General features: G+C 40.8%; 1 protein-coding gene and 1 long non-coding RNA gene across 6 annotated transcripts in view; one reads left to right on the top strand and one right to left on the bottom strand.

Moving 5' to 3' along the window:
* Positions 1-10870, bottom strand: part of LOC137324565 (uncharacterized protein C2orf73-like) — a 60476-nt gene that overhangs the window by 3709 nt on the left and 45897 nt on the right. For all 3 annotated transcript variants that reach the window (XM_067988999.1, XM_067988998.1, XM_067988997.1), the window contains exon 4: positions 1895-2010. In XM_067988999.1, the coding sequence (XP_067845100.1) occupies positions 1895-2010 (116 nt within the window). The remainder of the gene's footprint in view (positions 1-1894; positions 2011-10870) is intronic.
* Positions 9660-10870, top strand: part of LOC137324567 (uncharacterized) — a 66321-nt gene continuing 65110 nt past the window's right edge. Inside the window, exons 1-2 of one of the 3 annotated variants that reach the window (XR_010963667.1) lie at positions 9661-9894; positions 10315-10426. This is a non-coding gene — a long non-coding RNA (uncharacterized lncRNA). Of the gene's footprint in view, positions 10427-10870 lie in introns of all 3 variants that reach the window. The other 2 variants (XR_010963668.1, XR_010963666.1) reach the window with 2 other exon arrangements.

Below are 10870 nucleotides of genomic sequence, written 5' to 3'. Positions count from 1 at the left end.
CTCTCTTTTAGTGCATTTCACAGGAGCAGAAATTAAATGCATTAGTCGAAGGATAGAGAGGCAACCTGCTCCTGGGTCTCTTCTTGTGCAGCTAGGAGGTACATGAGAGTGTCTTGAGGCAACTGGTTCTCTGGTTTTCTGGTTTTCCCTCCCTCCCCTGAGAAGTACGTGGCCCTGGCTCGGTATGGTTGAACTCGTGTTTTACCACTTTGCTGGAACTCAATATGCTACACTTCCATACTGCAGAGAGAAGTTGCAATTTTACTTATGTTCGTAAGTATTCTGTTGAAAAACCTGTAATTACCATGTTTTTATATATCAACTGTAAGGCAGCGTTGCACATTAATACTGTTTAGCTTCCCAGATTACAGACTCTCTGCTCCTTCATATTTGCCTGCTAGTTGATCTTTTGCGAAGTTTTATATTTTAGTTTATTCGTGCCCGATATTTCCTTGGATTCAACATCACTGGCTACTCCCATAGGTGGACTTTACATCCTTACTAGAGTGTGCCTTTACCTGCCCAATATTTAGATAAATGAAGCAAGACCCAAGAATTAATAGATTTGATGCTAAGGCAGTTAGTGCCCTGGCATGTTCTCAATGGCCCCAAATTTCCTTGGGGGTTGGGGTGTAGTTGCGGGGTAAATCGGGTGGGTGAGGACAAGTGATGGGAAATAGGAGGGGTCCTGCTAATATTGAATCTTTGTCCCGGCGATCATGATGAATGAATTTCATCTCGGGTCAGGGGCAGATGGTAGTTTTTTGCTCTTTTGCAGCCCAATGTAACAAAAAGGAGGTAGGGCTGGTGGGATGACATCATTTGCTGGGATTCCCACTGCTCCCACCTCCTATGTCCCGAATGTACTGGACACCAGCAATATACCAGCATTCAGTGCAATCGAACAGCATAAGTGAGGCTCACTAGATTATTTTAGGCTGACACCATAGTTTGGAACACTCCAAAATAGAAAATGTTGGCCCTGATGAAACCCTTAATCTTATAAAGGGAGTGATTTCATCTTTTTACTGATGTTGCTGCCAGACCTACCAGGTTCTCCCCAAAGAGGCTGGCAAGTGCCACATTCCCCATCCCTCCCACCAATACCCCCCTGCCCCCCACCAACCTAGCAGGTACCCAAGATGCACTGATACTAGTACAGGTACCTGCCTGCCTGCTTTATGCAAAAGGCCTGACTGTGAAAACTTTGGTGGGATCAGGTTTTTAAAACATTGGCAGCACACGTTTCCTGTTCGATCATAGTTACGGTGGGATTGCAGATTTTTGGCCCGAATGTATTTTAGTTCTAATTGGGCACTCGTATGGAAAGAAATTTAAAAACACTCCCATGTAACAGGAATGTCATTATATATTCAGCTTTAGAATAATAAACCAAGTCTAGTTTTAAGGAAATAGTGTTTTTCTGGCTTCAGTAGAGAGGTCAATAGCACAACGATGGTATTTCTGTGAAATGTCAATGTATGTCTGACATTACCAGTGTTTCTCAGAATATACAGGGATTGTCTTCAATATTTTCATCTTGACCTTAAGTATACAATGTTTCATTATGGGGGAGGGGAGTGGTGATTGCCTCCTTCTCCCCCTGCTTCGCACCCTTTCCTTACTCGTTCTTGGTTTCCACGTTCCAGTTCTGCTCTTTCGCTCACACTGGCTGAGATCAGCTAGTTCAACTCAGATTGAGTGTTTAATCTGGGACCTATCAGCTCTATGGCTCAGTTCCTCACCAGACTGTGCATTAACCCACTTGATCACTGGAGAAGTCCCTGAACCAGACACAGTCCATGAATTTCCTTTAACATGGCTTCAGTAATTACTCACATGCTACTTTAATGCAGTTTGCACATAAACCTTGAAGCTATAATCCTTGCCTTACCTTTCCTCTGATGGGTTCATTTGGATACTTTCTTGCATCATATTGGTGAATGAAAGATATGCATTCCCGATAAACCTTTGGAGGAGATAGCAACTCACTAGGATCCACCTGTGGAACTTGGTGACAGTTTCAAAAAATAGATCAGTTCAAAACAGAACGAAAACACAAAATTACTATGTACTAAAGTCAGTTATTGTACTACTTACTGCAGCATGCCATCGTTAGATACTTCATTTCCAATATCGTCAGTTTTTGAGTACGATGGTGCAACAAAAACTAATCCCAAGATTGAGAGTTCTCAGTTTACTGAAACAGTGTAATTGAGGTGCAGCGTGTGTTCATTTTTATAATATTGAGTATCATAATAGATACAAGGCATAGTATTTCATGGTATAAAACCAGCAGGTCATTTCAGCTGGAGTCATGCAATCTCATGTCACTTCGCTGAGAATTGTGATTCATAATCATTCGACTCCACTGCCTCCTGTGCTTTCAAATCTCTCTCTATGTCTATATATTATTAAAATCGGTATTTCCTGTCATCTTTCCATTCAAAAGTTCTATGTCAACAATAGCTATGACCCTTTCAAAGTTAATAGGGATCAAGTTTCTGCTAATTTCCGCAATTATACCAGCGCAATCCGGGCGGAATCGGCCGAATCAGCGTGAAAGATCAGGGAATTTTAAATGCAAGTGAGTTACACCGAAAACCATTTACGATTGTTTTCCACAATCATTTACGCTAGTTCAAGATTCAATTCGCCCGAATCAGGGCCCGTCTACAAAACTGGCCATGGCCCCTGCCCCCCCGCCCCCCGACATTGCGAGATTCTGCTAATTGCGCTCTTCAAATTGCGTTCATTTTCTTAGGCGCACAGGCACTAGTAGGCACATTTTAAAAGTTTTCTCGTATCAAAAAATATTTAATTTACTAAGAAACTGACTAGTGTACACCAATAAAACTATTAAATGGTTCAGTATAGTTTTTTAAAGTCATTTTCAGTGATTTTAAATCAGGTCACTCACAGGTGGAAGACTGGACACCCTTATTAAAAATGGTTATTTTTGGTGATAAAACCATTTTCAGCTGTATTAATAAAACTGCGCCAGGTTACCACTCTTAAATACATCAAGGAATACTTTTTAATGGAAAGAAAAAAAGAAACAATTACGTTCTATTACGCTGCTTGATTGCACTGGTTCATGGAAGATTTTATGTTTGTGATTCAGCGGAAATTTGAAGCCTAACCTAACCAGGTCAATTTCAAGCGCATTTTAGACACAATTACCCGATTGTGCCCAAAGCGAAAACTCTACTCAACTGTATCCCCATCTGGTAACACCCGCCCTGTCACCTTCATAATAGGAGTTCCCATAATGTGACAGGCTGTAATGCTACATTTGCAGAATCTGGCCATTAGGTGCCATGGTGGAACAATAGCTTTTTTAAGTTTCTCATCCTTCATCTTGGTAAAGGTAAGTAATAGAGGTACATACAAAATGTTCCTTTTAAATCAATTATTTAGTAGAGTTTTTAAAGTTTATTTTCATGGGTCTCCAACCCACTCCTGATTCTTCCTCTATTTCCAGGCTTCCCACTGTGCTTCGTGTCAGGCGGCTCACTGGATTTTTCCTTCTTCTCCCATTTTCAGCCATTGTAGGCCTGCAGCGCTGCCTGACTATGCATTCTAGGCACTCACTCATTCACTGCTCAGTCCGTTTTTTCCCTCTTTCGCACCCCCCCCGCCCCCACCACTCTGCCCTACAGCCCTCGAGCATGTGCTGTCGGCTACTACCACTGCCTGACCTGTAGCCCATTCTACAATTTCTTATCTTCCCTCCCTCTCCAATCAGGTGTTTTTCAAAGGTAGACAGAGACTGATAGTTGGGGACACACCTCTATCATCTCTCTTACGTTCCTCCCCTTTTCCTTCCCACCATCCCTTTACCTTCGCTTCCTCTAGGCTCCAGCCCTGCTCTACCATTCTTTCATCCTTCCCAAACCTGTTATTATATTCTACCTTCCTCTCCCCTCCAAACCAGCTCCTGACCTTAATTTTACCTCTCACTCTCCTGGCCTCCAACCCTGCTCTACCTTTTCCCACCTCTTGACCTTTATCACTATTCTACCTTCCCCCTCACCTCCCCTGTCTCTAGCTCATTCCCCACATCCTTAAAACCTCCTCAAACCTTCCTCTTCGGCTCTGGTCTACCTACCACCCCCCCCACCCCACCCTATGGAGTTGCACTCTCCCTCAGCCCCGGTCCTGTTATTCCCCCTGTTCTCACCCTACTCAACCTGAAGACTCGGCGTTCCCTAGATGTGTGTAACACCACAGGGGATCAACTGATACGTATTTAAAAAATAGAAAGCACAAACAAGCTTGCTTCAAAAAGAAAGACCGCTTGTGGTTTAGGTAACACCAATGAACTATGTTTTGTGAGAGCACTTAAACCCTCAAAGTAGTGTTTCTTGTATCACATTTTTAACTATTTATTATCCTGTGTATAATGTATCTCATTACATATTGACCTAAAGCAGATTTATATTCTGGGAATTTTAGCTCATTTTTTTTGGAATGACATTTTAACATAACATCAATTAAAAATGCAGTTCTGTTGCACAAAACATTCTTCAAAGATTTACTTTGTCGTTTTTGATTTCTATTTTCTTTACCTTGTCTGAAATATGTCATATAATGTGCAAGGAAGTGAACTGTCACTGGCGCTGCAGAGATCAACTTTGGAACAGATGACTGCATTTTAAAGTAATGTACAAGAACGGTAACTTGGTAGCAGACAGTTGGGAATTTTCAACTATAAATCCTTATTTAATGTTTTTATTTTTACCAACTTGTCTCAGTTGGTAGCACTATCACCTCTGAGTCAAAAGGTTGTGGTTCAGCCCCACCACAGACTGGAGTGTTTTAATGCAATATCGAGACAGTGCTGCTTTGCTGGAGGTGCTGTCATTCTGATGGGACATTAAACCAAAGACTGTCTGCCTTTTCTGGTGGACATAAAAAATCTAATGGCACTATTTGAAGAAGAGCAGGAAGTTCTCCTGCTGTTCTGGCCCACTATCCTCCCTCAACCAACACCACCAAGAGGAGATTAACTCTAATTTGTTGTTTGTGGGACCTTGCTGTGTGCAAGTTGGCTCCTGTGATTGCCTACATAGCAACAGTGATTTATTGAATAAGAAGTACTTTGAATGTCCTGAGGACAGAGTATGGTGCTATATGACTGCAAGTTCCTTCCAAAATAGAATATGTATACATAATATTTTCATCAGTGATTCAACGTTATAACAGGGAAATAAGCTGCTTAACTGAATACACATGACGTGGACAATAACGAATATCCAAATGTGGAAGCATAATGAACATTTATTGGAGGTTATTTACAGAATAATCTGTGTAATAAGATGCTGGTTTCATATTATTCAGTTGAATTTATTAAATCAAAAATGACACTGACATTAATTATATTTAGGCATGATTAAAGGCATACTGCAGACTGCCAGTACATGATCACATATCGAGAACTTAATTAAAGCAAGGCTGCTATATCCTCAATATACTTTTCTTACCTTACTGCAGCTAAAAGAATTGAATAGATCTGTTACGCACAGAACAAGTCTGTAGTGGTTAGCACAATTTGTCCAAGTGAGTACACTCAACATGACTGTCTGATTATATGCCAGCCTTTTACAATAATTTCTTTCTTGTGGACCTGTGAAGCAGTTTGAACAATGTTTGAACAGCAAAAGGACAGGAAATACATTTGGGGTACTTGACAATCAATTTAGTTTCACAGTCAGCATGTGGTATTTCTTTGAGGCATCGGAAGAGAATGTTTTCAGGTCAATTAAATGACCATTGACTTCTTTTATCTGTTTAACTATTATAGTCCATCCAGGAATTTCATTTCAGTTTACAATGCATCTATTTACTTATTAAAAGGAAAGCATAACATTAAAATAATGTGATTGCATGGTGAGCAGGCACCCACTTTTGATTAGTTTTGCAAAACCAAAGTCCTCGTTTCCTGCCAGCACCTACATGACTCTGGCCTTGATTCTATCAACTTTCACAGCCACCATCTCAGATTAACTCAAGAAGCACAGAAACTTAGCATACCACTTCACTCTGAGCTGAGCTTCCTTCCCCAGATTTGTTCCATTATCAAGATTGCTTTCTTCCACCATCTCTGCACCTACCTTTCTCCCAACTGCTGCCAAACAGTAAACCACGACATGATCACCTCAAGACTCTACTTTTCTAATACCACTCTCCACAAACTACAACTGCCAAAGCCCTCATCCTCAGCAGCACAATCACCTGCACTCTCATCACCATGTCATTATCTGCTCCATAGGCTCTGTGTTCCAGTAGATTGACTTCAAGATCCTCATCTCCATTTTTAAATGCCTCCACGGCCTCATCCCATCCTCAATGATTTCCACAAGCCGTATGTCTCTGGCACTTGCTTTATGCTTCTCCAACACCAGTTTACTTTTTGTTTCCTGCTCCTTTTGCTCTATAATTGCTGGCCATTCTTTCAGCCATTACGCCTTTGCCCTTTAGACTTCCTTCCTAAATCCCTACATGTTACCATCTCTGGCTCTACTTTTGATTTGATCTTTGTGCCTCCCCCCAGCATTTTTTCTGTTTTCCTGTCTTCCTCTAGTCAGCATCCACTGTTTTTTACCACTCTGAAGTTTTTCTGTAAGTGAGGAGCACTATACAAATGTAAATTGTTGTCTTGTCATCTTAAGAATCAATTTAAATTTCAAAAGTGGCGCCACATCTATTATGGGGATTAGCTGCAGAGCTATCTAAAGTGGTTATAGTGTAGGAATGGTATACATACTTTTAGTTTGAGAAAATCAAAGAAACTACAGGCGTATGCTAGTGCTAGGTCTACAACTAGAGTTATCTACTCTAATTCTATTTTATTGTCCTTTCTCCATATCCTCTTCTAGAACACAGCTCTGCAGCTCTTCGATGGCCATCACCTTGTGCTTCAATTAATTCTCAAACCTCTGTTCCAGCACAGAGCCTACCAGTGCTTGAGTTTTATAAAGGTCCCATGGCTCCTTAAGATACCCCCCCTTAGACAGCAGAACAAGTACAATGCTTAGGGCCAGGCTCCCAGGGCACATTGCAATTTACAGTTGAACACTCATTATTAAAGGAATTGGTACCTGAAATATCAGTTTTCAACTTGCAACAAAGCCTTTGAGGAGTGTGTTGGTTATTTGCCATATGTATTGGCAGAAAGGGTTTTAACAAATTCAATAAATTCACTTTAATTTTAAGATTGGGACAACAACAGCAGGAAATTCATACTCTGAGGACAAGGCTGCAGTTACATCTAAAAACAGATCTGTCAATTGATTTCACCACGGACACAAGCCAGACAGTCAGTAGTGTTGGTAACTGTACTGAATTAAACAAAGAGGGTTCTCATGATGGATCTAAAACAAGTGAAGTGCCAAAGACCAAAAAATCTGATAAGGTTTTTGTTGAAGCAGCTTTAAATACATGGTGAAGTTGTTTGCTTTAAATTTTTATGTTAATGATTAGAAATATTACAGGCAATATAGAAGTTATTTCTGAATTTTATTTTGGTTCGTAATTTTCTCTGTTCCTTTCTTAAAGGCAATAACTTCTGCTGGGAGTGAGGTTCACAAACTCCCTGGTACTTTGTCCAAAAGGACATTCACCATGCGGGAGCCTAAGCAAGGAATGTTGGCAGACTACTAGACAGTGCAGGAAATCACAGTCAAACCCAATCTTAGCATTCCCCAGCAACCATAAATATGCACTTCCCAGCAGGGGTCACTGGACAGAAAACCATGCCTCCTTAGCCCAGTGGCACTGAAGCCAATTGTCGTACCCTAGCTCAGATCAGCTACCTCAGTACAGACTGATTATCTAAACTGGGATGCTGTAGTCTATGGGGTGGATTTTCTGAGATGGCCGCAGAAGTAGCAGAACTGCTGCAGTGTGTAATGAGTGCCCGTCCAAATTAGGCATGTTCCATTGAGCCCAACTTCTGGGTCGGGGCTCATTACGTAAAGAAAGCGAGCTCCCAGCAGGATTTGAGGCTAAACTCTGGGAGCTAACACAGCTGGGAGAGAATGGGATTTTAAAAGGAAGTACACTTGCTGCACAATTAAAGGGGGTACAGGCTGTAATATTTAAAGTGAAAATGTGACGGAGTTGCAGCAAGGAAAAACTGCACAGTCTACAGATGCACACCATGGAGAAAAACTGCTTCAGGAATTTTATGTGGAAATAGTGGGATTCATTCATGCAAATGAGAGCGATTTGATGGCACTATTCATAAATAGATGAAACAGGCTTTATGGTCCCTAATCGGCCCCATCCCTCCTCTTACTACCCGTTTACTGTTTACATGCCTGTCGAAGACTTTTGGATTCCCTTTTATGTTGGCTGCCAGTCTATTCTCATACTCTCTCTTTGCCCCTCTTATTTCCTTTTCCACTTCCCCTCTGAACTTTTTATATTCTGCCTGGTTCTCACTTGTGTTATCAACCTGACATCTGTCATACGCCTCTTTTTTCTGTTTCATCTTACTCACCATCTCTTTTGTCATTCAGGGAGCTCTGGCTTTAGTTGCCCTACCTTTCTGCCTCGTGGGAATGTGCCTAGACTGTACCCGAACCATCTCCTCCTTAAAGGCCGCCCATTGTTCACTTACAGTTTTGCCTGCCAATCTTTGATTCCAATTTACCCGGGCCAGATCTGTTCTCATTCCATTGAAATTGGCCCACCTCCAATTGAGTATTTTTACTTTAGAGTGGTCCATGTCCTTTTCCTAGCTATTCTAAACGTTATGATCGCTGCTCCCTAAATGCTCTCCCACTGACACTTGCTCTACTTGGCCCACCTCATTCCCTAGAACCAAGTCCAGCAATGCCTCCTTCCTTGTTGGGCCAGAAATATAATGGTTAATAAAGTTATCCTGAACACATTTCAAAAACTCCCCCCTCCTTTGCCCCTTATATTAGCATTGTTATCCCAGTCTATATTAGGATCGTTGAAGTCCCCAGTTATCACTACTCTATAGCTTTTGCATCTCTCTAATTTCCCTGCAAATTTGCTCCTCTGTATCCTTCCCACTAGTTGGTGGCCTGTAGAATACACCAAACAGTGTAATGGCGCCTTTTTTATTTCTTAACTCTAACCAAATAAATTCTGTCCTTCACCCCTCTAGGACATCTTCTCTCTCCAGTATTGCAATATTCTCCTTACTGCCAACCTCCTCCTTTCTTTCCTTCCCTATCTTTCCTGAACACTTTGTATCCAGGAATATTTAGTCCCCAATCCTGCCCGATTTTGAGCCTTCCTCTAATAGGAAGGAGAGAAGAGCCCAGTGTTTGCTCCAGCGAAGCGAGGACCCATGGGAGAAGCGAGTGGATCACTCTCTCCCCTTCACCAATCAGATTGCAGCTTTTTTGACAAGCTGCAAACAGTTTCTGCAAGCTGGAACGTAAAATCCAGGAAGTGAAAGGTACAACACTAAAATCATTTGTAAAAACAGTTATAGATAGCAAAAAAAGAGAGGGTAAGAAATAATCAAATTTAGTTAAAATTCAGAAGAAAAAAGTAAAAATAATTTTTTAAAAGTTTTTATAAAGTAAAAATTTGTAATGACCAAAAATTATTAAAATAAGGAGTAATGAGACTACATTTTTTAAAGTTAACTTTTTAGTTGTTTGACAGTCATTAAGACTTACAATGCTGTTGAAACTTAGTTTAGACCTGGTATTTTTAAGCGTGTCCGTTTTGTGGCGATATTAGTTATTTTCTAGCTGGGCTGAAGAGCAAGTTGGCGCAGGTCCATTGATTCCAGCCGGCAATATCCCTTTAATTAGAAGCTGTCATATCGCCCGGCGAACCAGGAGGAGCAAGTTCTGGATTTCCATGTTTGACTGCACGTGCTCCTCGATTTTGCCACTAACAATGGTGAGTACTGTTGAGCTCAACTTTCCTTTTTAAGCAATTTCCAGCCCAGTGTAACAGTGTGGAATTCATCAAAAGAGGGATATGGTGACAGACTTCAGAAAGTACTTGAAGTTACAAGAGTTAATATGAAATTTAGTAAAAAGACAAATGTGTATTTGGAGTCACTAGTGAAGGCTGTGGTCAAAATTGAGCATTGACTTGATATGAGCTTTTAAAAATTCTGTCATGGTACATAAAGGGTTAAAAACCATCTTCACTCACAGAAGAATATTCCAGCTCATTTGTGATACAGTTGTTAAAACAGTTGGTCAGTTTAACTGTAGCCAGGTGTCCGAGAGAGGGGCCAAGCCATTCAATTAGAATGCAAATATTGTGTGTGATATTATGATCGGCAGCCTATTTTTCTTTTTAATTTAACAGACAGTTGGTTAAGCTCTCTTTGGTCCTGTCTGAAGGTATTGAACAGTGTATTTTTCAAAAGCCTGTCCGGAGCCTCTGAAGAGAGTTAGAGGCCATATAACTTCCATATTTGGTGAGAAAAAGAACGACTACATTCGAAAAATCATGTGTATCATAACTTAGTGCAGCAGTTCCATTTGAAGAACTACTGTGAAAATACATGTTATGCTACTGCTAATATTTGCTTGATGTATTACTGTTCAATAAATTTTGTTTGGCAGTTAAAGCCTAAAGCAAGTCCAGTGTAGTGTTATTCTGCTGCTTTATGAAGGCAAGGAGCATCTCATGGAGGCACAGGATAGAAGCAATAGCTGAAATAATCCCAAAAGGGCTTCTCTCTTTCTTTTCTGGGCATGCTATAGACGTTAATTAGATATCAAGGCAAGTGAAAATACTCTCTGGGATGCAGGGAGCTAGGGCTGACCTACAAGAGTAGTCTTAAACAGTAAAAAAGATGAAAGAAACTCCAAAACATAAGAAAGACATATAGGGTTATCAACCTTCCAGGATTGTCCTG

The sequence above is a fragment of the Heptranchias perlo genome, chromosome 8 (assembly GCF_035084215.1).
Source record: "Heptranchias perlo isolate sHepPer1 chromosome 8, sHepPer1.hap1, whole genome shotgun sequence".
In the NCBI taxonomy this organism is placed as follows: domain Eukaryota; kingdom Metazoa; phylum Chordata; class Chondrichthyes; order Hexanchiformes; family Hexanchidae; genus Heptranchias; species Heptranchias perlo.
The sequence above is the reverse complement of the archived record's forward strand: the minus strand, read 5'-3'. Positions and strand labels throughout refer to the sequence as shown.